The sequence below is a fragment of the Cetorhinus maximus genome, chromosome 7 (assembly GCF_964194155.1).
Source record: "Cetorhinus maximus chromosome 7, sCetMax3.hap1.1, whole genome shotgun sequence".
NCBI lineage: Eukaryota > Metazoa > Chordata > Chondrichthyes > Lamniformes > Cetorhinidae > Cetorhinus > Cetorhinus maximus.
Genome location: NC_135885.1, coordinates 65,352,781 through 65,378,843, shown reverse-complemented (window position 1 = coordinate 65,378,843; position 26,063 = coordinate 65,352,781). Strand labels below are relative to the sequence as shown.

At 39.6% G+C, this 26,063-nt stretch overlaps 1 protein-coding gene across 3 annotated transcripts in view; it reads right to left on the bottom strand.

The window, feature by feature from the left end:
- Positions 1–26,063, bottom strand: part of LOC144682844 (E3 ubiquitin-protein ligase RNF149-like) — a 62,232-nt gene continuing 36,169 nt past the window's right edge. For all 3 annotated transcript variants that reach the window (XM_078545629.1, XM_078545630.1, XM_078545631.1), the window contains exons 4-9: positions 25,285–25,535; positions 22,126–22,209; positions 18,661–18,743; positions 15,282–15,378; positions 8,877–9,069; positions 1–2,851 (exon numbers count right to left, since the gene is read on the bottom strand). In XM_078545629.1, coding sequence (XP_078401755.1) covers positions 2,781–2,851; positions 8,877–9,069; positions 15,282–15,378; positions 18,661–18,743; positions 22,126–22,209; positions 25,285–25,535 — 779 coding nt within the window. In that variant the 3' untranslated portion in view covers positions 1–2,780. The remainder of the gene's footprint in view (positions 2,852–8,876; positions 9,070–15,281; positions 15,379–18,660; positions 18,744–22,125; positions 22,210–25,284; positions 25,536–26,063) is intronic.

Below are 26,063 nucleotides of genomic sequence, written 5' to 3'. Positions count from 1 at the left end.
TCTGATTAAGCACTTTTTAATTAGATTGCAACAATAACGCATTATAACAGTGCTGATTTAAGATCAGATTAGTTTTGGTCTGAAGAAAGGAGGTTTCGCATATTCAAGATTTTGCTATAATGGAAACAAAGGAAAGGTCAGTACAAAAATTGATTTACAAGTAATGAACCAAAGACCAAACACAGGTCTTCAATAATAATTTCCAATTCCAACTTTTCTTGATGGGAAAATTTAATTTACTTAAAGTAGTCTCAAGTAATAGAACATTTTGTGTTCTCAAACTTGTATTTCATTGCTCAACTAAACAATGCATTCTATACAAAGCAAGATGCTACAAATAGTAGTAAATTGAATGGTCAGTTTACAGTGTTCTTTTTCTGTAGTGTTAACTAAAGGAGAGGCAAGGTACCAGGTATATTTCCCATTCGTCTTTGAATAATGCCATAGGATTTAAAGCCAGAGTTTTCTGATTCCAGGTTTGCTAGTTTGTGACTCTCATCAAAATGAATGGGTGAAAAATTTTGGACTGGTGAGTGCAAAAGCAGAAAACTTGAGCATTAATGCCCAAATGCACCACTAAAAGATGCAGAGAGGGACACCTTGAAGAGCACAACTGTCCTTGCCCCCCCAAGAAGCATACAGATACAAACAAACAGGGTTGTTATGCCAAACAGATTACTTTCTAGTGACTCTGATGAAATGCTTACACATGGACAAGGGTAAATTTAGTTGTGCTGCCAAATTACAGGCAGAGCCACATATTTCAAGTCAAGACAATAAAAACTAAAGCTGGAAAAAATGAAGACTACATCCTAGTATTTGCTCAAGAGGGAGGGAAAGATAAATTCAAAAATTAGAAGGGACATTGAAGAGGTAAAAAAATATATGGACGGCAGAGTAGGCCTAGAATTCATGCTTTAACCATTCAAATCTGTACTTCTGGGCAATTTTTTAATTCCAAAAACCCACTGTAATTGAACAGTACAATAAAAATATAATATAATGCACAGTTCAAAGTGTGTTTATTGCATGTATACAAATTCACCAAAGGGCTAGTCTTCAAAATCCTTGCAAATACCTATACTTATTTGCAACAATTATTATAAATTGACCCGACAGCTTTTACAACAGACATGTTTAAATGGCGTTGTTGGCCAGGCACAAAGGAAGTAAAATGACAGATTAAAGCAAATTCCAATAAAGGAGCTGCAGGCACGTAGAGTCTTGCTACAACTTTCTTACAACAAATTGCATCCTGTCATAACAAATTAAATGCCAGCAATGCATAAAGTAGAAAAGCCTCAGTACTTTGTAGACTCCTGGCACTTCACTGGTTTGATCTGGGCCTCACTTCAAAATTAAAATGCTAGTCAATTATGGCCTGTGCAATTTGCTGTTTAGATTGAAATTTCCTTACAATTCCATACTTTTTGGTTAATATTCAATAATTCTATAACAATTGAGAACGAATCCATTTGTTACACCTGCTTTAAAATTACTTGAGAATGATATAATGTGGTATCCTCTCACAAGTGTTCCTAAAGTTAATATACTTTTCCAAATTGATATCCAAATCATTGTATAAGTAAGAGGTTTTGAGAACGATAAATTATTGTGCACTTATAAACTCTATTTTGTTGGCATAAGGCATAAGGCTTTATTGCTTTTTTTTTTACACTGAAATGAAGTAGAAGCACAAGGTCTTACTCTTTGGCCTAATTAGAAAATATTACCACTTTCGAGTCATGTCCTTTAGTTATTTTGTATGATGTGGTGACACAGTATTGCAATAACACATATAGTAATTAGCTTTAACCTGATCATTGCTTCATAACTATCGAGGTTCTTAAGTTTATTACAATTATTATTTTTATGGAAATCTTTACCAAACAATTTGTAAAATCTCTTCCAGGGCAATTCTGCAGTATGGCTAATTCAACACAATAAACCGAGTTTCTGTAAAATATATTCTGATCCAATTACATCATGAAGTCTTTTATGACAGCTGTAATAATCAGAAGTTTAACATATGCTTTTTAAAATTCTTAACTCTTTTTAGTGCACTTTAATAGAGAACGCATTTCGCCATTATAGATTTATCTATACAATTGCAAAAATTAAATTACCATACAATATCCGTAAAGAGGAATGGCTACTTACAGACAAAGCTACTAAACACTAAGTAAAGGTAGAGAGCCAAACCAGTGCTGTAGATTAATGCTTCTATATAACATTATAGATTACTATTTCAATTAAAATTATTGACAATACCTGACAACCAAGTACAGTACAAGTAACTCTTTAGCTCTCTAAACATCTGTAAAATTGGCTAAGGATAAATTCAATGAAAATAGCATATTTACAAATATATTTTAAGGGCTGCACAGTACATAGAGAATAATATATGAAGGCAAAATAGACGCATGTGTAACCAAACAGTGATTAAAAGCTATCAATTCCAGTTTCAGTAAACACACCATAAGTTCAAAGTACCTCTTTTTAAAAGAGTGGAAGAACAGGAATTTTGCTGTGACTAAGCAGGAGTTCCATGTGTTATCAAATCAACATATTCACTTCTGTAAAGCATTTTCCATTTTTTCCACTTCAACTAAGGTTATTTTAATCAGTTAGAGCTGCAATTAAATTAATTAAAAATGCATGACTTAATATTTTGTTGCACACATTAAACCGTATTTTTATTTCTGTTCTAAGAATCCACAAGTGGCCTCTCTTGTGCTTTAAATCAAAACCAATTTTCAAATTATTTTCTTCAAAAATATTCATCTGGCATCTGGACATCCAATGGGACAAGACGAACTGTCACTATTTATTTGATTTTCTAAATTCGCTTCTAGAAATAAAAAGGAGAGAAAACATAAAACTCTAGGAAGGTGCAAAACCTTAAGTTTTAAAGAAGAATTAACCATAAATTGGACCAGATTCTATGAAGTAAGACTTGCCGGGAGATCAAGTGATCACTAGCGAGAATTTCACCTCTATCACCATACAGTGGTATTGTAACTGATTGCAGTGTTCTTTACTGGTATTCACAGCATGGAACAGCAGTGATGTCTTCAGACTGTCCATGCAACCAATTACATTAAAGGATTTTCACAAACAGGAATCTGAAAACACTAAAATAAAACCACCTTTCAAAAATGTTTACATAGAGCAAATTAAAAATTGGGATTTGCACATGGGATGAATGAAGGTAGTAGCTAAATTATTCTGAATTTTTTTTAAAGTTATTAAAACAACTTAGCTTAAACAATCTACTAATTAATAATTTCACAACATTCCATGATTATGAAATCATTTTTTCAAAGCCAGTTCTGTTGTTCATCAAATTTTATTAATAACATTGCTGTTAGAAATCCATTTACACCTTATTAAACAAGGTTTTAAAACTTTTTAAGGGGTTTCAAATGGTAATGTGGGGTGGGAAAGTTGAAATATCTGCTGATTTCAGTGATTGCCCGCTCTGGGAGGAGCCCTGGGTGACAGACTGCAACTTCAGGGTTTCTGTGCTAATCTGCAGATGCCCTACAACCTGAAGTCATGGTCAGTTTCAGAATGGTAATGACTGCAAATATTTTCAGTTCACAGTGAATCCCCATCTCCCTTCCACCAATACCTCAAGTTCTGGCCCATTTTGTTATATTTCACATAGTCAGCATGCAAACCTGTTCTCTGTTTGAAAGAGTGCAGGAAGATTTTCTCCATACATTACATGTAGCAAAATCTTTATAAATATATTTATGATTTCTCTGCATGCAGAGGACATCCTGGGTGTAATTTTGACCTTATGCGATAGTGTGAAACTGGTAATGGCGAATCGGCAGCCTATTTTACTTCTCTCATGATTTTCATTTCCATTGACCTAAAATTTTGGACTGCTCTTTTGTTATCACCTATTTTAGATTATCGCACAAACTCAATATTGCCCATTTAGTCCCTAAACAGAGTGCCAGAAAATCTGTGGAAGGAGCTTGATATATTAGGCACAAGTGAAGCATGAAAGTGTATTTTCCATGCAAAGTGAGAGATGACATTGCCCCATTGCCAGCCAAGCAATGGACTTCCTGTCGCTGCCTGAGTGGAAGATTTAGGATAACTGGACAAAGTTGTGAGCTTGGTCTTTCTCAATACACACTGTAACATAATCTGTACATCTGAGTCACATGAGGATAAATTACTACACTTTTTCTAGCTACGACTGGATAGATAAGAATGAAACCAGACTTGTGCTCTCCCACCCAACTGGATGACAGTAGAGCGGTGTTGAAGAAGGATGGCATGGTCCAACTGTGTTAAAGGCTGCAGACAGGTTGAGAAAGCCAAGGAGAGATAGTTTACCTTTGTCAGAGTCACATGGGCATATCATTTGCGACCTTAATAAGAGCAGTTTCTGTACAATGGTAAGGGTGGAAATCTGATTGGAGTGATTCAAACATTGAGTTCCGGGAACAATGTGCACAAATTTGGGAGGTGACAACAAGATTAAGGATTTTGGGAAGGAAAAGGAGATTGGAGGTGAGGCAGTAATATGCAAGATCAATAAAGCCAAGGGCTTTTTTTTTCAGGAGAGGGGTGATGATAGCAGATTTGAGGGAGAGGACAATACCTGGGAAAAGAGAACTGTTAATAATATCAACTAGCATGGGAGCCAGAAAGGGAAATTAGGCGGTCAGCAGTTTATGTATTGTGCAATATTATTTCTTTTCTTAGAACTTTCATGCTTTGTTTCCTTTTTTTTCCCAGCCAGACCATAATTAAAGATGATCACATTGTTCAAAAACTTAATTAATATGTGATCATTTTCAATTTTTTTTGTATAGTGTTTAAAGACTTCTGTAAAAGTTTAATTCAAACATACTTAGATTTAGATTGAATTTAAGCATAAAATCTCAAGTCATATAAATCTAGCTTTGACTGAACTATCAAATAAGAGATCAACAGATGTAGACTGAAACACTTCTATTTCTGCGTCACAATTTGAATTCTTTGGGTCGAATTTACATTTGGGTCGGGACCCTAACATCGGAGTTAAACATGAGTTCTGACCCTGCACTATGTCAGGAGCAGTCACCCAACAGTCATTTGGCTGAATTGACCAATTAGTGGCCGGAGGGCATGCTCATCATCTAATTAAAGACAGTGGGTGGGCTCTTGAAGCTAGAGGGTCAGTATGAGACCCTCCAGTATGGAAGGAGCTGCAGCTTGCCATTGCAGGTAAGGGAGAGAGAGGGGGCCTTCATCTTGAGGTGCCCTCTTAGCAATTTTAAGAAATTTGAAATCAAAAATGGCCACAGCTACCGGGCCACCATTATGCAGGGGTTATGTCACTGGGAGGCGGCCTCCAGGCAGCTATAACTCCTGACTCCATGGGGGCCCACAGGCCGACTGGAAAATTCCAGTTGGGCTGTGATAGTTGGCCTTTAAGTTAACTTAGCAAGCTACCCACTCCTTCTGGGCAGGTTACCATTCCACCCCTGAATCAGCCTCCAGCAAAATGGCTCAGGGATTGGACGGTGTTCGCAAACTAGCACACCGGAAGCACAAAATTACATGACCACTTGTCTCTGTTCTCACACCCATATAGGGGTGAAAATCCTGCCCCTTAAGTCAGTTAAAATATAAAATGTACACAATATAAAAACTTCCCTTAAAAATATGAAATAGCTCAAGCATGTTAAAGTTTGGTCTTATCAATATTCTACCCTTCTGCTTTGCTTGAAACTATGACAGAACCCCAATTTTAACTAACACAAAATCCAATCATTTAGAGTTAAAACTGAGCCCTTTAGTAGTGTTTGTCTTTCGCAATTTGTGGATCAGCATGTCATAGAGTTTACAGCACAGAAGGAAGCCATTGTGATAATCATGCCTGTATGACTATAAACGATCAATCTACTTCTACACTTTCCTCATAACTTTTAATGTTTTTATTTTCAGATATTTATCCACTTCCTTTTTAAAAGCTACCATAGATTTCCTTCCAACACTGTCTTTGGTATAGCAGTCCGTGTCCTAACAACCTTCTGCAGAAATAATAACTTCTAACATTCTTCCTCTGATAATCTTCAATATATGTATGTCCTCTAGTTACTGATTAATTGAGCAGTGGAAATACCATTTACTGAATTACCTCATCAAAACTACTCATAATTTTGAACAATTCATCAGATCACCTCTTAACTCTTTGTTCTAATGAAAAAATTACTCTAGCATCTCCTCATGGCTAAAGCGTCTCATCTTTGGTATCATCTTAATGAGTCCCTTCTGCATCTTTTGCATGATACTGAGATCTAGGTTAAAGTAAAGCAACTGGTCAAAATATTCTATCTGTGGCCTAAATATAATAACTGATATAGTTTGCAAATTACTTTTCTTCCTTTTATACCCTAACAATCTGTTTACAAAAACAAGGATACAATACTTAAAAAACGATTTTATCAACTTTTTTTTTCATTCACAGGATGTGAGCATCACTGATTATGCCAGCATTTTTATTGCCCATTCCTAATTGCCCTTGAAAAGGTGGTGGTGAGCTGTCTTCTTGGACTGCTACACTCCATGTGGTGTAAGTACACACACACACTGCTGTTTGGGAGGGAGTTCCAGGATTTTGACCCAGCGACAGTGAAGGAACGGTGATATAGTTCCAATTCAGAATGGTGTGTGGCTTGGAGGGGAACTTGCACATGGTGGTGTTCCCATCTATCTGCTGCCCATGTCCTTCTAGATGATAGGAGGTCACAGGTTTGGAAGATGTCAAAGAAGCCTTGGTGAGTTGCTGCAATGCATCTTGTAGATGGTACACACTGCTGCCACTGTGCGTCGGTGCTGGCGGGAGTAAATGTTGAAGGTGGTGGATGGGGTGCCAGTCAAGCAGGTTGTTTTGTTCTGGATGGTGTCAAGCTTCTTACGAGTTGTTGGAGCTGCACTCATCCAGGCAAGTGGAGAGTATTCCATCACACTCCTGACTTGTGCCTTGTAGATGGTGGACAAGCTTTGAGGATTCAGGAGATGAGTTACTTGTTGCAGAATTCCCAGTCTCTGACCTGCTCTTGTGGCCACAGTATTTATATGGATAATCCAGTTCAGTTCAGTTCCTGGCCAATGGTAACCCCCAGGATGTTGATTGAGGGGGATTCAGTGATGTTAATGCTATTGAATGTCAAGGAGAGATGGTAGGATTCTCTCTTATTGGAGATGGTCATTGCCTGGCACTTGTGTGCCACAAATGTTACTTGCCACTTGGTCAGCCCAATCCTGAATATCGTCCAGGTCTTGCTGCATATGGGCACAGACTGCTTCAGTACCTGGGGAGTCGCGAATGATGCTGAACATTGCGCAGTGAACATCCTCACTTCTGACTTTATGATGGAGGGAAGGTCATTAATGAAGCAGCTGAAGGCTGAATGAAGTCCTGCAATGTCTTTCTGGGACTGAGATGATTGACCTCCAACAATCACAATCGTCTTCCTTTGTGCTAGGTATGGCTCTAACCAGTGGAGAGTTTTCCTCCCGATTCCCAATTATTCCAGTTTTGCTCGGGCTCCTTGATGCCACACTCAGTCAATTGCTGCCTTGATGTCAAGGGCAGTCACTCTCACATCGTCTCTCGGTTCAGCTCTTTTGTCCATGTTTGGACTAAGGCTGAAATGAGGTCAGGTGCCAAGTGGCCTGGCGGAACCCAAACCGAGCATCAGTGTGTATGCTGTTTCTGAGTAAGTGTCGCCTGATAGTACTGTTGATGACCCCTTCCATCACTTTGCTGATGATCGAGGGTAGACTGATAGGGCAGTAATTGGATGGCTTGGATTTGTCCTGCTTTTTATGGACAGGACATACCTGGGCAATCCTCCACATTGCTGGGTAGATGCCAGTGTTGTAGCTGTACTGGAACAGCTTGGCTAAGGGCACAGCTAGTTCTGGAACATAAGACTTTAACACTATTGTTGGTATGTTGTCAGGGCCCTTGGCCTTTGCAGTATCCAGTGCCTTCAGCTGTTTCTTGATATCACGTGGGATGAATTGATCTGGCTGAAGACTGGCATCTGTGATCATGGGGACCTCAGGAGGAGGCCGAGATGTACCATCCACTTGGCACTTCTGGCTGAACATTGTTGCAAATGTTTCAGCCTCGTCTTTTGCACTGAGATGCTGAGCTCCAACATCATTGAGGATGGGAATATTTGTGGAGCTTCCTCCTCCAGTGAGTTGTTTAATGGTCCATCACCCTTCACAATTGGATGTAGCAGGACTGCAGAGCTTAGATCTGAACCGTTGATTGTGGGATCACTTTGTAAAGATTTGTCTAACTCCTCCTATAAGTGTCTCTGCTCTTCTATCCCTTTATGCTATTTAATACAGGTCATGTAATTTTTCTTTCCCAAATGTACCAGCTCAAATTTCATCAACATCAATCTGTTTAATCCACTAACCTATTTATGCCGTCCCAAAGCTACATATAGCGGTCTTCTGTTAACACAATCCCATTTTTATGTTTGCTATTATATAATTGGTGTTCAATACCCAAGGAGAGAGTAAGGAAGAGAAGTGGAAGTAATGGATCCAATACTGAACTTAGTGTTTACATTCCTTCAGGCTGAAACACATCTAATAAGCTTTACTCACCATTTTCTTTCCTTTAACCTAATGCCTATCTATGCTACCACACTGTTGTGGGCCTTAATTTTATCAACAAGCTTCCTATGCTATCAAGTAATTGAAAGAAATTCATTAAAAGTTACTGATCATGAGGTGCACAGGTTTTGAATTTTCAGCAACACCCATATGCTTTAATCCATGATGGCCTTAATTGAAGCTGAGCTTTACTACAGTCAGTAACATTGAACAATTATCCTTACCAATTAAAGCTGCAGCTTCATCCTCCTCCATTAGTCTATCATCATGCTGCAGTGATTCAAAGGTTGGAGAGTTTGGGAAGATGCTTGTTTCAGCTCCTGCTCCTTCTTGTAAAGCAACATTTGAATTGCCAACTGAGATACTGTCAGGCACTGATTCTGGAATAACTACTTCAACATTTTCATGTGCATCCACCTATGTAAATAATAAAGACACAGATGTCTATGTAAACAATAAAGACAATAACAAAAGACATTTAATGTGGAAAAACGTTGCACAGCACCTCAGAGGCACGATCAAAAAAAAATTGAGCCAAAGAAGGAGAGATTAGGACAAGCAACCAAAAGTTTGGTCAGAGGTAGATTTTTAGGAAGATAGAAAGAAACAGAAGGGTTTAAGGAGGAAAATTCAGAGTAAGGGATATATGTGGCTGAAGCGACTGCTGCTAATTGTGCAAAGGATGAAGCACATGGGGCAACATGTAGATGAGGAAAATAAGAGGCCAGCGATAGAAGTTTGGGGACTCAGTGCACAGAGGAGAACAGATTCTATTGCTGGAGTTGCTGTGATTATGATCAGATGAAGAGTGAAAACATTAAGAACAGTCTATACTAAACTACAAAGTGGAGTGGAGACATTGGAGATAGTCAGAGTGGTTCACCATGCAAAAAAGTTGCAGTGAGGTCAAGAAGGATGAGTAGGGATGATGTACCCAGTCACAGAGAACGCAAAATGTCAATTGCAGGGTCATTTCAGAAGGGCAGAAGCTGGCTGGATAGACGAGAGAATGCAATCAGCAGGCACCTCACTTCACGTGCCCTTGCTTTGTGTGTGTATCACTTTAGTAATATCAGTAGGGAGAAAACTACGCAGATGGAAACCAGCGGAATCTGGCAACTGTGTGGGCAACTGTCAACTGTCAAACTCAGGACCCCGATGGGCCGCAGGTTGCCCACCACTGCCTCAGATCCTTTCTCTCTGCTGTCTTTATCCCATCCTTCATCATTAGGGTTACCCCTCCTCCTTTTCATTTTGCATATTTCTTAAGAGAAATACATTTAGTCCTCAATCTAGGTCACTTTGCAACCATGTTTCCATAATGGCCATTAGATCAAACCTACTAATTTCTATCTTTTGGAACACTACTGCCCTCAAGTGGGTGTTCAGCTTCTGCTGTACTTCTCTGTTGCTCTTCAGCTAGGGGAAGCATCACCCACATTCTTATTTGGGAACTTCCCTTGTCCCCATTTAGATCTGCCATAAGGCTAGCAGCCAAAGCAATCATTGGCTCATTAGCTCGTGCCTTTAGCTTGGGAATGGGCATTCACTTAACTTGTTCCATGACCCCATGAACACTTCTACCCCCAAGTGGATGTTCAGCTTCAGTTGTACTCCCTTGTAGCTTTTCGGCTGGGTGGGGCGTCTCATTCACTATCTACTTATCTGTTTGGGATCTCCTTTTGTTCCTATTTAAATCTGGAAAAAAGGTTTTTACCGGCCATACTTCAGGCACTTCTTCAACCTTTATCTTTCCTGCTTTAATAATTTGCCTTCCCTCAGGCTCTTTGGCTCAATATCTCTTTTCCTGCTCTGGGGCTTCTCTGGTCCCTGTTTAATTCTGGGATGGATGTATCTGCCAACCCAATTTCTGGGATATTCTGTGGATCTGTTTTAAATTCTACTGGTCCTTCCTGGACTTCCTTTAACTCTACTGGCCTAATTTCGGCCTTGTTAAAGCCAAGCAGTTCTCTCAATTGTTACAGATTCTATTTCACCCTTTAGTGCCTCAGAACATTCTCCAACTCCCTGCACTCCTGCAGATTCCTGCTAGCTGTTGTTGGCCTCTTTTCTTTCGTTAGCTAACACTTTGCTGCCAGCCAAACCAGTCAAACGCTATTTGTTTCAGCCATTTGAGCTGTGTGTAGGTCTGCGTGGGTGTGTTCTGGAATTGCTGGCACTATGCCTCCGGGATTCATTCCGGCAGTCAGGATGGAAGCCTTGGTCTGTTCACAATTAATGGACTCCCAGCAGGAGTTAGCATGGAGTCCACCTCTTGAGCTCTCTCTGACAGCTGCCCTTGAATTAAAAATGTCCAGATAGCTGATGGCCATTTTAGCTGTCCTGGTACTTTCTCAAAAGTGGCAAGAAAGTATTCCACACCCCTCTCCTCAAATTTGGGGATGAATCTCACGTACTTAAGGGAGAATGGTTCCGGGGTAGGGGAATAGGGGCTGTTACCGGGTAGAGAGGTGTTTTCCCTCATAGCTTCCAGCTGTCTGGTCTCTCTCTCTCTCCATTTAAGCTGTTAATTCCATTTCTAATTTTCAGAGTTGGAATTCTTTTCTCTCTCTTTCCCTCTCCTTTTCCCTTTTGCTCGCCTCAAACTCTAGCTGCATTTTGAGTTTGCCCAGCTTGAATTTGGCTAGGAGAAGGGATTCAGAGTCAGGGCTGAACTCATCATCTACCTGCTCTGCTTGATAGTTGAGGTCCAAGTGCTGGATCAGCAACTGGATCAGTTCACTTCTTTTCACCTTACTGGGTAGTTTCAACCATACCTCCCTAGCTACAGTTTTGAGTTGTTCTGTGCTTAAGGATGCTAATGTTTTGTTGTTTAAGTCTCCTTGCTTTACCCAGATCTGCACAATATAAGAGACCAACGAGGAATTCTTTCATGCAGGCATTCGAGTTCAGCTGTCTGAAGACTGGGATTGTAATATTCGTTTTTCAGTTGATGCTGACTGCAAGATGAAGTAGGTATGCAGAGACTGAGTCGGTTCTGTCGGTGATGATATGAAATCTTCCAGCAGAGACAGGCTTCGAGGTACAGGCTGTTGGCTGGCTTGAGGGGCCTGATTCTTGGTGGTTCCCCAGCTGGATGTTACAGCAGACTGCGTATTTCTCAATTCTCAAAGGCATATAGCAAGTTCAAAATGGTCACTTGAGTCATGTGACCTTCCTTCTCCACAATGACTTCAAAATGGATGCTTATCCAGCATCTGGAGTTGGCTTTGGCTTCAGAACTGATAATATCTCAGTTATTAGTGGTTGAAAGCGCTACCAACTATGTTGAGGGTCTGGTGTTTCAGAAGCTATTGTCTAGGCAGACCCACTGACTCCACTAGCAAGGTGGCTCCCTTTAAAGTGGGTCTGGACTGTCCCAAATGTAATATTAGTCTGTTAGCAGCTGTCAGCATAATGAGTTCTGATGTACCAGTCTGCTGGTCTTTTGTGATTACAACGACCGTGTGCAATGAAGTTTGAGATTCCAGAAGCTGAGCAAAGACTTCTTTTGTTCTTGTAACTTCTGAGGATAGCTCCTAGACAAAGGGCCAACCCTGTGGTCAGGTGACTTGTAGTAGCCATCTTTTTGGTTCAGCAGGAAATCCATTTTTAAAAATTGTAATAAGGATAAAGTTTTGAATGTACGGTGTTGGGGTTCTTCTCATGTTGTAGGAACCCAACAATCCACTCACCCATTCACTAACATTCACACTGGACATTTAAATTTACCATACGGCAGCTAGTGCCATAAAAAATGTGTACTTTGTCTTCCACCTGATGCTACAGTGCTTCGATTGATGCTGTGCTCTGCATTTCTGGAGGGGGGCTAGGAAGACCCAGCAAGAACTGTGGAGCAGTGGTGGGGCGGGGAAAAGTTTGAGCAGAGTGGTAATCTGAATACGACTGATGCTTCGCAGAAGATCTATGTCATTAATTTATCTAATTTATTGATAATACTTCACACACTCAGATATAGTGCCTTTATTTTTGACTTTTTTTCTAATATTTCCTGACATCATGCTAGTCATTAATGCCCTATTACCTTTGTTACTCTCTGTGTCCTTTCCAGATCCATTCTGCTTACTTTTACCCAAGACACTGTTTTACAGCCTTTACATTTCCCTTGTTGCTTTTGAATCCTCCCTTTCTCCTCACTGTACAGCCTTTATTAGGTTAAAGTTCAGTCTATATGCCCTAGATATTCAATTTGCCAGGATACTGGTCCCAGCCTGGTTCGATTGGAGCCTGTCCCAACGGAACCGCTCCCTCTTCCCTCAGTACTGGTGCTAGTGACCCATGAAGCAAAACCTCTGCCTCCCAGAACACTCCTTTAGCCACCCACTTATCCATTTTTCCCTATTCCAATTGGTATGTGGCTCAGGCAACAATACAGAAATTATTACCTTTGAGGTTTTTCTTTTTAATTTGGAACCTAACTCCTCAAATTCTCTCAGCAGGGCATAATTCTACCTATGTTGTTGATTCCTACATCAACGGCACTGGATCCTCTACCTCCCACTCCAAGCTCTTCTCCAGCCTTTAACCCTGGCACTATGCAGGAAACACAACCTCCTTTGCTGTCCAGGAGGAAGCTGGAGTTGTGGGTCAGTTTCAGCCATGAGTAAAAAGGCTCAGAAAACTTGATGTGGGCCAACCAGAACTGATGATGAATGGCTAAACCAGTTACATCAGAATGTACCATAACTTTGTGACCATTGGACCTTCAGGAGAGAAGATCGGGGCCATACCAGGGCATCAAAAGTGTGGGTAAGGAAGTGACAGAGCAAATCATGACTGCAGATATATTGCAGTGAAAAGAGGAACAATGACGAGGCAGTAGCAAGTTTTAAATTGCTGTTGCAAACGACCTTGGTGAGAGATTTTATCCAGCGCAGATGCATAAGGAAGTGGAGTTGAAAGAGGGTTTTAGGCAGATACAAGGAAATGGGTGGAGATTGCCTGTCAATGATCAAGACCATGGCTGTGGCAGAGGGAGATGATGAGGTTTAGGGCATGTTTGTGAATATGGGTGAAAGAGATTTATGGAGGAAGAGATTTAGGGAAGAGAAAGGGTGCTGAATTTAGGGAAGATACAGCAAGGAAAGCTGTGATGGAGATCAAATCATTGAAGATGAGTACTCCTGCTCCTCTGGGGCCTACAAAATAATTTGATGCATGCTTTTAATGGTCCTCTGTGATTCCATCACCCACGGAACTGAACGGTCTAACCACTTCAAATCAAAAATGGTAATCAGGTAATATTAAATAGGGCCTATTACCTAAAACAGGTAGGTGTGTTGGACACCCAATGGTAGGCCCCTTTCAAATGCAGATGCTACATCACTGGTAGTAACAGGGCTGCCAGTCCAATTTTGAGGCCATTATTGCTCCATTAACTCCAGGCAAAAGACGGTTAACTCACCAACTGGTCAACTTAGATTTATTACTTTGATTTTTTATAACTGAAAAAGCCTGCAGATTTCTCTGGCAACTTAAGACTTTATTTTCCATCAGTGGTTCTGAGGTACTTAATAGTATGCTTGAGTTCAACTGTGCACCAGAGAGAGGTAGGATATGCAGTTTGAGCTTATGGGGTTGATTTTTAGTACTATGCATATGCAAATTTCCAGTATAAATATTGCAAGAAAACACAAACATTAATCATTAATTTAAACGTGTGGTACAAACAGAATAATCTGTTTCTTCATGATGCTGCAAAAATTTATATTGAGTGGCTGAGCCACACAAATGAAGAACCGCCCCTCTGGGTTAGAGAAGTGAAAATCAGTCAGAATTTCCACTTCTGTTCATTAGCTAGTGCCTCTGTTGAAAGTGTGCAAGGACACTGGAGGGCTTGACTGTGATGCTTCCTGTGACTAAACAGCCTACCAACATTTAGCATTATGGATCCCGAAGAATCCTTACCTTAATAAGGAGAAAATGTCCAGGAGAGAAGTGGAGTGAAAAAGGCAAGAAAAAAAAGGGATGGGGGAGGGGGAAGTGAATTACTGATTATATAAATTGGAAAATATTCCCAATTGTCCTTTGGGAATTATTCAGTCCACCTACTGACAAATATACAATGGTATGTTCAGTAGGAAAGAAAAAAAGTTCAATTTGTCTCGCGCCTTTTATATCCTCAGGACAACCCAAAGCACTCGTAGCCAGTGAAGTACTTTTGAAATATAGTCACTGCTCTAATATAGGCAAAGTCATCAGCAAGGTTTCATAAACAGCAATGAGATCGATAGAAAAGATTATTTGTAATAGTGGTTGTTATGTGATGAATGTTGATCAAGAAACAGTGGAAACGCCCCTGTTCTTCTTTCACTAATACTGCCAAGAGATCTATTAGAGCCAGCTGTGCAGGGAAATGTGGTACCAATTTAACGTTTTCATCAGTGCAGTACTTCCTTAGAGATGTGCTGAAATGTCAGCTGACATTACGTGCTCAACTCTCTGGAGGGAGGCTTAAACTGACATTGTTTTGACTCAGTAAGACTGAGCCAAGGATGACACTTGATATGACATTGTAAATTATATTCTGCTAATTACACATTTTCTCTTTTAATGTTGTGCCATTTGAATAACCCATTATTTCATCCAATTCGTATTTCACTACTTACCACAAAGCCAAGCGCTTTAATGACATCAAGTTTACACATTGGACAGGTTCGGTGCTCAAGAAGCCATGGATCAATGCATATTCTGTGGAAAACATGCCTAAAGAAAAGCATAAACAGATTGTTGTATGTATTTGAACTGATTTCAAACCACAGCTAGCCAGCTATTTCTTGCTGGTCATGTTCTCCACGAAATTGGTTTATAAGTATTGCGTCAATTCAATTCCTATTAATTTCATACAAACAGGAGGCAAAGAATGTCTGAACATTTATCCGAGAATGTATTCTATTGCAAAAATGCTGATACTTACATTGATTGCTAAAACATAATATGTTCATTCACAATCATAATTTGCACTCACTGATTGAAACTTGATTGGTACCCAAGTACAGGAATAGAATCTGGAAATATGTTAATCACCATAGATAATTGAGCAGCACAATTCAAGCATTCTCCTACTTTCTATTCTTCACGTAGGTATTTATATAAAATTTCAAACACAACAGGCAGGATTTTCCCATCGGCGAGCGGGGGGTGGGGCCTGCTTGCCGACGTGTAAAGTGACGTCGGGCAGAACTCCCGACGTCACCACGCCCCATTTAAATTTTCAGGTAGGCGGGGGCTGAGCAAAATCAGCTGTGCGCCTGCCAATCTGTCAATGGCCAATTGAGGCCATTGACCGAGTCATTTAAGTACTTAATGGACCTGCTCGTTCAACCTTAAGGTTGGTGGGCAGGCCAGGAGCTCTGGCGGGCATTAGGAAAAGCATGAAACTTTATCCACGGGCAGGATGAGGTTTCATGTAGGTTTTAAAAAATATAATTAAAATTTTTTTTAAAGTTATGGACATGTCCCAACTCATGTGACAGTGCCAGGGATTTTTTATTTTTATTTTTAATAATTTGTACAGTAGAGATGATCTCGCTGAGGCAGCACTTAGCCTCAGGGAGATGAGTGCACTCTTCCATGTGCATGCTTTGTTTTAGGGATTCCCCCCACCCCACACCGCCGCCCACACAGGGAGCACACAGTGCTTCTGTGTGGACGTCACACTGGGTGGGTTTTAATTGGCCCATCCACGTGAAATGGCGGTGCGCCCCTGATTGGGGGCATGCCTCTGCGTGCCCGCACTTCAACTCCCGCCCCACCCCCCGTTCCTGCCCAACATCATTTCAAAATTCAAATCATCAATCATTTATGGAGTATTAGTGAGAATTCCATATATGGAGAATTTTGTTTGGGTATGGTTTCAAACAAATTCTAACAATAGCAGCAGCTTACTTTTTATAGCACCTTTAACACACTAAAATGCTCCAAGGTATTTCTCAGGAAGTATTATCAAATTAAATTTGACACAAGTCACAAAAGGAGATATTAGCCAATGATCTTGGTCAAAGAATTGGGTTTTAAGGAGGAGAGAGAAAAATAGACAGGTGTGGAGTTTTAGAGAGAGAACTCCAGAGTTAAAGGCATTGGCAGCTGAAGGCACAGCTGCCAACAGTAGAATGAAAAAAAAAACTGCACAAGAGGCCAGAATATGCTGGTACAGGACATAACGAGGAAGGCAAATGCTATGTTAGGTATTGTTACAAAGGGATTGGAGTATAAGGGGAAAGAAGTTTTACGACAATTATACAAGGCATTGGTAAGACCACATCTAGATTACCATGTACAATTTTAGACCCTTTACCTTAAAAAGGATGTACTGGCCCTAGAAGGAGTGCAATGAAAGTTCTTGGAATCAAGGAATTGCCCTTTCAGGAAAGATTGAGTAGACTAAGCCTATATTCCCTGGAGTTCAGATGAATAATAAGTGACCTAATTGAAACATATAAAATTCTTCACTGATTTGACAGGGTAGATATTGAGAAAATATTTCCTATGGCTGGGGAATCTAGAACACAGGGGAATAGGGGTTGTTCGTTTAAGACTGAGATGAGGAGACATTTCTTCACTCAAAGTGTTATGAATCTTTGGAATTCTCTACCCTAGAAAGCTGTGGATGCTCAGTTGTTTAGTGTATTCAGGACAGGGGTGGTTAGATTTTTGGATACTAAGGAAATTAAGGGATATGGGGATAGTGCGGAAAGGTAAGTTTGAGTAGAAGATCAGCCATTATCTAGTGGAATTGCACAGCAGGCTGAGGGCAAAATGGCCTACTCCGACTCCTATTTCTTATATTCTTACATTCTCAATTGGAAGCCTCAGAGACTTGGAGGGTTTTAGGAATGAAGGAGATTATTAATGCTAAGGCCTTAAACATGACTTGATTTACACAACAACCACTTGTGTATGAGTTAACAAACTCATATCAAATCTTTGCCTATTTGTTTGGATATATGAGCTGTGTACACGATTGGACATAATTTTAGGGAAATAATAATTATTTAATGTGAATAATCTGAAGTTTTCTCAAAACCTGAATCCTCCCAATTCGTGCAAATGTTGGAAGATATTTAATAAATGATAATGCTAAGTTAATTTGAATCAATTTCTACACTTCAAATCAGTACCACTTAACCCAGGCCTACCTTGTGTTTGTTTTGTGTATCAAAGTCAGGTAGCAGACTAAATACCAAATTGTCACTATTATATATGCTAAAACCCACCCCTCACCATCTACATTCATTTAATCTTGCCTTCATTTACTACACTAATTTCTCTATAATATAACAGTCGCTATCTTTTGCCCAATACTAGTTGTTGGCATTTCCAGAAACAATTTCCCAAAATCAGATATAACTGCATAAGAAAAGGTAGCTGAGAATCCATCGCATTCTGCACATTTCAGCTACACTGAAATTTGACTCTAGTACCAGATATGTACGAAATAAGACCTTGTATTACTCAACAACCTTTCCAGGTTTGCTTAGTGGATTAGTGTGCCTCTCTCTCTCCCCTCCTCAAAACAAGAGCACCCTACATGCCCAGTTAAAGGGAAATAGCAAACTGAAAGGTAGTCACTGAGTCCCACATTCGTGCTTCTCATCTGGATGGAAATCCATTGCTCTACAACTTTCAAGACTGTTGTATTTTTAAAGTCTGATTTTTTTCACCCAATTTTTTGTCCAGATGGCTTGTGTGAGTTACGCAATGACTTACATTTCTTCTTGTGGAGGAGTCCTTCCCTCGCCAAGATAAGAGTTCACTTACTTATGTAGAATCAGGGTGATCATTACAGTTCTACAGAAGCCCATTTTCCAACTTCAAAATTTTGTTTTTATTGTAACAAAGATAAAGAGTCCAGAAAATATTCCAAAACTCCTTTTCATTTTATTTGAGATATAATTCAAAGTTTATGTCTTCATAAATTAAGATTATACAGATAAGTCCTTTCAGGCTAAAATATTGAAACCAATGTATTATATTAAAGGCACATACTTGCATGGAAGAATTCGCACAACATCTCGGGATTTATACACTTCAATGCAAACAGCACAACCATCAATGTCCAAATCTATTTCCTAATAAGAGTAAAGCGTGAAGTTAGACACAGTATACAAAACTTCGTTGCGAATTATTTTTGATGTAGAGATGAGTTACTCTCTACAGTGGAAACAATAAACATCAGCGTCTTTTAAAAGGCCAAAAGGTTTATGTTTTTAAAGAATTACTATTTTTCTTTTAACAATACAATGTCTGATACATAAGTATGCATTTTTTGGATTTAAGCCGTAGATAATTCCAGTTTTAGAATTTTATTTAGTAATTGGCTTATTTTCCCATATTCTCCACTTTAAGATGTTTATTAGCTGGTGGGCATAATTGGAGAACTTGAGTTATGGTTATCTCAAGCAAAATTACCTAACTAGTTGTTCTTGACAAATAGGACAGCCATACAGAGTAACTGTCACACCTCAGCACTTCTTTTCCAGGGAGGATACTGGGATAGAAATTGGTATGCCTGTTTTTCTAGGTTACTAATGGCCACAATATTGACAAATTTAGCAATAGGTAGGCACGCAGCCAATCAGAGATGTGTTTAGGTCTGTACTAAATTGGTCAGTGCTTGTGTGTTTAAATAGAACTGGCATTAGGCCCCTACATATCAAGGTTTGTTTACAACTGATGATGCTGGTGCCCAGCATGACATGTTCAGGTTTCTTCAGTGGCCCCTGTTGCTGCCAACAAAGGATAGGTGTTTTGTTAATTTAAATTTTAAAAGAAAACATTCCTGACGAGCCAGGAGGAGCAGCAGTGCTCCTTTAACACCAAAGTTGTTGTGATCATCCGCACCAATTCTAACTCCAATTCTTCTGCAGGGACTTACAAGCAGTCCAAAATTCAACATCTTTAATGTGAGAGCAGCCTGTGGAGGGTGACAGGCACTGGCAGCTAACACATAAAATGCTAACGATGCCCAAAACCTAATTTCAGGCTGGGCCAAGGTCCCTCAGTTGGTTACAGTCCCAGATGAGTGTATGAGGAAAAGATGGTGAAAAGAAAAATGTAATGTCACTTTAAACAACACTGAAGTGTGCTGGATTGGCCATATTGTCACAGTAATGCAAACGTGGGCAGCATTTTTATGGTCTCATTAGATTGGTGACTAATGACTGGTTGTGAAAATGCTTTTAACAGAGGACGGAGAAATGGAGATACAGAAGGATCCAGGGAACAAATTCCAGTGAGTGGGAGCAACCTGGCTGAAGTCCTAATGCCAAAGTTATGGAAATGCCAGAGTCAAAGGTTTGAGAGTACAGAGGAGAAGAGAGATATAAGCTTGGGAGACATTGCAGAGATGGGGTGAGTCAAGGCTAGGTAGGGATATGAAGAAGATGCTGATTTTAATTTAGTGTTAGGAGAAAATTAAAAATGCTAAAAGAGAACACTAAGAATTTACTAAAGAACACTTAAAATCTCCAGGCAGACATGGCTGCTAAACATATTAAGAGTTGAAGATTGCCAGGTGAACATTGCACAGCCTTGAGAGTCAGACTGGAGATACAAGAAAGGACATAAATTAGATTATGTGTACTCCCCTCTCACATAGGGAAGGGGCAGATGGTTTTAGCTTAGATATGGGAAGACATACTACGGACAAAGAGGGGGCTTTGATGAAACACAAACAGTCTTGAGTTGTGAGGACCAAGGTCTTAGCGTACGTGTTTTAATTTTGATTGGATAATATAATTATGTATACAGCCTTTAGAATAATTGGTTAGCAAAATCACATGTTTATGTACTCAATAGGATAGAGTTAGCATGGGACCGGTGTTTCGGTTACCGATTGGATGTATTCAAATGCACTCAAATATATTATGATAAGGAAAGTACAAAAGTAATGAAATGTAATCAATCTGGGAGCTGGGTCCTCATTCTTAGGAATGATTGCGGCTCCCTTGCATATGCCTGAATAAAGCCGGTTAAAGGAAGCCTGAGTCTCTGTGGCCGCTGTGTGATCAGGGATTATAACTTCTCCTTTTCAACAGGCCTATGTGATAGTTGCTGGATTGGAGGGAGTGCCTTCTTCAGCCAGGGACCAGTTTAGGTTTGGACGAGGAATATTTAGTACCAGACAAGTTACTGTATTAGCATAATCAAATCTGGAAGTGGCAAAGAATGAATAAATGTTTCAGCATGAGAGGGGTTCAGGTAGGAGTTGAGGTGAAGAATGCCGAGGGTGGAAACGGGTGGTTTTGATGATGGATAGAATATAAGATTTAGAGTCAAACATAAGTCATTAATAGGCAGGAATAGATCAGCTGGCCCATCAAGCCTGCCCCAAACAGGACATCAAGGTTTCCAAAAATTCTACTTTACTAGATCCCTTGGAAGAGGAAATATGAGAAAACTTCATATATTTGTTTTAAATTCTATAAATTTATTTTTGGCCTTCTCTATTCCCTGTATCTCAAATGTCTCCTCAATACTATTCTTTCCAATCCTTGGTGAATCCTCTCTCTGGGTTTAATGCCCTTTCTATAAGGGGCACCCAAAAATGCACGTATAGTAGCCTAACTCATGTTTTGTATGAATTTTTCATTATTTGCTTCTTCCTATTCCATACATTCCTATGTATAAAACTCAAAAAGCTATTGGTTCTTTTTAGGATTACATTTACTGGGTCTGTATTTTCAATGCATTATGTATTTGAACACCTCCTGGGCCAAGATTTTCCCCTCGGCGATTTGGGGGCGGGGCTCACTCGCCAAGGGGAAAATGATGCGGAATGACATTGGGAGGAATCCCCAACATCATCCTGGTCCCTTTAAACTTTTAGGAAGGCGGGCAGACAGCGAAATCAGCTGTCCGCCCCCCGATCTGTCAATGGCCAATTGAGGCCATTGACAGGCTAATTAAAGACCTGCCCGGCTAACCTTAAAGCTGGCGGGCAGGCCAGGAGCCCCAGCGAGCTCCAGATTATTCATGAAACTTCATCCACTGGTGGGATGAAGTTTCATGTCCGTTTTGTGAAAAATTAATAAAGTTTGTGTGTTTTTTATTAACATGTCCCATCTCATGTCACATGAGGGGGACGTGTTAATAATTTTTTAATGTTTCTATTTTTAAAGGTTTTTCCACTGTCAGTATTCTCCGAGACAGGACTTTGCCTCAGGGAGAAGTGCGCTCTTTCGCACGCATGCGCGAAAGAGCACACTTTGACAGATGGGGATTCCCTCCCCCCCAGAACAGGAAAATATACTAAAAAAGCTAAAAATGTCCTAAAATAAAATCACAATGCAAGTGGAAATCTTACTTTCTGAAAAATAACCTAATTATGCTATTCAAATGGATACAAGGCAAACTTTTAACAAGGTCCTGCACTATCGACAGGACCTCGCATCCTGCAAGTTGAAAACAAAATCTCATCAGCAGATAAGCAGTACAATAATAAGGACTTACCCTAACTCCATGCTCGACAGTATGCAGCTGCAGTTTACTAATAGCCTTCTTGGCTTCTTTCCTGTTATTCTTATTTTTCTTGTTCTGATAATAGATGAAAAAAATTGATTATATTAAAAATTAGCAAGTAGGCTTGTGTGTATGGCTGATTTAATTAAATTAGAGATGTGTGGACTGCAAGGTTTAAAGTATCAAAAGAGTTACGCGTAAAAGGGAATTTGAAATGCTAATGAGTGAGCTAGGGTAAAGTCAGCAGGTAGGGTATGAATGAAATTTGCATTTTTAGATAAGGGGAAAAGTTGTTGTATTTTCAAAGAGACATGATAAGGTTTTTATACTGACAAGATAAACACCTTGCTTGTCCTGCTTTCTATCCTTAATGTCACTTATTAGCACATTCCTTAGATAATATCACCACCTTCAACACCTTTTTGTCCATGACATCTTTTGGCTATCTCCACCTATCACTGGCCCTCTATCCAGCTCTACCTGTCCCACAACCTCCCCCCCCACCCCCCCTTAAACTAGCTTATATTTCACCTCTTTTCTATTTTTACTTAGTTCTGTTGAAGAGTCATACGGACTCGAAACGTTAACTGTGTTCTACTCTGCAGATACCGCCAGACCTGCTGAGTTTTTCCAGGTATTTTTATTTTTGTTACAGTTAGACAGTTGCTTAATATTATAACAATTCCCAAAATTCCTAATTAACCAGACTCCCAACCACACACCCCCTTTAAGGCAACAGTCCAAAATAGATTTTAAATTTATAGAGACAATCCAACAAGCTTACCACAAGCAGCCACTTGATAGTGGAATTCCAAAGGCTTTTAACACAACTTTGGTTACTGGAACAGCAGACTTCAGCAAAGTGGCTAAATGCTTTTCCCCCAAGTCTGTTTCACAATGTACTTTTCAGATCTCACATGGCCACACCTCACACAGCCTTCCATCCTTCTTTAAATATATTTCTCCTTTTTTGATTTGTAAATCCCATTGTTCCCCCATGTCTTTGGAATTTATTTTCCCCATAATATAAAAATCTTTTATGTTGTCATTATAGCCAGCATTTTTGGGAAAAAAATCAATGTAATAACCTTGCCCTATTTATCTTGTCAGTATAAAAACCTTATCATGTCTCTTTGAAAATACAACAACTTTTCCCCTTATCTAAAAATGCAAATTTCATTCATACCCTACCTGCTGACTTTACCCTAGCTCATTCATTAGCATTTCAAATTCCCTTTTACGCGCAACTCTTTTGATACTTTAAACCTTGCAGTCCACACATCTCTAATTTAATTAAATCAGCCATACACACAAGCCTACTTTATAATATCCCACAATAATATTATGAAACATATGATAGTTTAGTCTCTTAAATATTTTAAGTGTGTCTAATTTTGAACTTGTAGAGTCTGCTCTAAAGCACAGCTATGCAAGCTGCATTGCTTTGCACTTCTTGGCATAGAAATTAGTTGATATTGTGCTTGCTTTAAGGAAGTAAAATGGATGTCTAAACATCCATTATGGTGAGCGTGCATTTCACACTGAAATTGCACCACCCACTATACTAGTAAAGGCTGAAGTATTTGTGTCCACAGCCATACCTGAAACAGCATGTTTCAGGACCACTTCCCAAAACCAAGCTATGCAGATCAAAACCAGCACTAGCCCAGCTACATCAGTATAACCAAATCTACATGCGACCCAATTTGCATTAACTAAAGAAACCACTGGAGATCTACCACCGAAAATGACCCCAATGTGGAGCTGAGAGGAGCAGGAGCTACCAGAGGGCTGCTGTCAACAACAAAATGGACTAAAATTTAAATCTGCTTTATCTGCAGCCAAGCAGCTGGTCTCCACAGCTCAATGATTCAGGTAAAATGAGGCCTGAGTGGCATGACGAGATTGTATCCTGTAGTCAGACTGTGCCAGCCTGCTGGCACTATCCCATTTCACACCCTCCCCACCTTCCAAATTCCCTAATGTCAAGTAGAGAAACCTCCCTTGGTTGAAAAATAAGCCTTTTTGGGTTTTTTAAATTCGTTCATGGGATGTGGACATCACTGGCATTTATTGCCCATCTCTAATTGCCCTTGAGAAGGTTGTGGTGAGCTGCTTTCTTGAACCCCACTGCAGTCCATATGCTGCAGGAACATCCACAGTGCTGTTAGGGAGAGTTCCAGGATTTTGAAAATGTTTGCTAGTTGGACTCTCAATTGTCATTTCTGGACTAGCTGTCAAGCTTTATTTATGCTCCTTGAGGTTTTCTTTTTTGTTGTTATGAAGTATGTCTTCTCCCTCATCCTCACTTAAAGCTCTTGCCCCTTTTTCTGGGGCATGGTTAACAGACAACAGTTGTCTCATTCAAGTGGCTAAGCTTCAAATGTGAGCCTAGAAAACAAGTATCATCAGGCCACTTGATTGTCCTTGCTGATTTTTCTGTCACATAATCCAGGGGATCTGGGATCTCCTGGTCTTAGATATGGTTTGCTTGCCTCTCATGCAGAAAACTGAGAGCTGAGCAAGTAAATGAATTACCATCTAGAAGTAAAGGTATATACTTTATTACTCAATCGTAGTGATTGGTGACAAAGCCATGTGTTGCTCCTACACCTCTACCAAAGAAATTGGAACATAATTAAAGAATGCGTAGTCTAAAATTCTGTCCAAATCACTGCTACAATGCAATGACCTCTAGTAGACTAGATAAGATTTTAAGGCTATCAACATTCAAAGTACTACAGTAATACAGCACACTGAAGTACTTTTAAAGACAGGTGCTTTAAAACCAGGGTAAAGGGAAAATCAGACCATATTTGCACATCTTTTGGAAAATGATATATACAGAGACCTGGATGCAGTTCATTACTCACCTTTTCAATTGTAAATGGATCATTGTGTGGGACAGCAAAAAAGGAGGAAAATTTAAAACTTGAATTTAGAAAGAGAAAGTAATCATTTTCAAACAGTGATTATCATATTATGCATATTATTTAACAAAACTCCAGTTAAATAAACTACCAGGAGAATATTGATATCCAGAGTTATGCTTTATTTGAAAGATGTGAAACTAAAAGCCTCAAGTGAATATTTCAGTGAACTGATGATCATTTTGAAGTACTTTTAAAATTATCATTCATAAATATTTACCTGACTTGAAAACTGTGATCCTGCATATAGAAATCTCTGAATGTAGTAGAAGATGAGCCAAGCAAGGGAGATGATCATCATTGTTATGAAAGCAATAATTACAAATACTACTGACTGAGAGCTCATCCACTCTTGTACATGACGGGTACCAACGGTTATGGACATGATCACCGGGATACCTCGACGAACTAACTCCAGAATTTCCATTCCCTTTGAATTGCCAATCATGATAGCAACAGTATTTCCAGTCCCTGAAAACAAAGAAAATAAAACAAACGTAGGTAACTGATCATATCCAAATGTGAGGCAAGACTCGGATAAAAGAAAGTGGCTCAATTCAAAGAATTCTAATGAAAAATGGACAAAGATGGAAAGAATTGAGATTAAGCATAGTTTCCATCAAAAATGATGTATTCCCTAGTGCTCCTTCAGTTCAATTAGGATATTTCAGCAAAAAATATTACAAACATTTACAATGGTGTTGCGCCCTGGAGATGGGATTCTGCCCAATGATTCCATCATAAATAGTAAGGGCAGCTCCTTTGCACAGCCTTCTGGCACTGGCTGAACACAAGTGCCATGTAACATAGGAGGTGAAGTGAATAAAAAAAAAAACAATAAATCTACAATGGAATAAGACTGAAGCAGCTGGCTGGAGAAACTACCAAAAAGTACTGACCAGGTTTAAAAGCTAAAGGAACAATCATAGAGGACTCGTATGATAGTTCATGGGAATTTTAGAGCACATCTTCAAGTGCAGGATCTGACAGAGGCATACA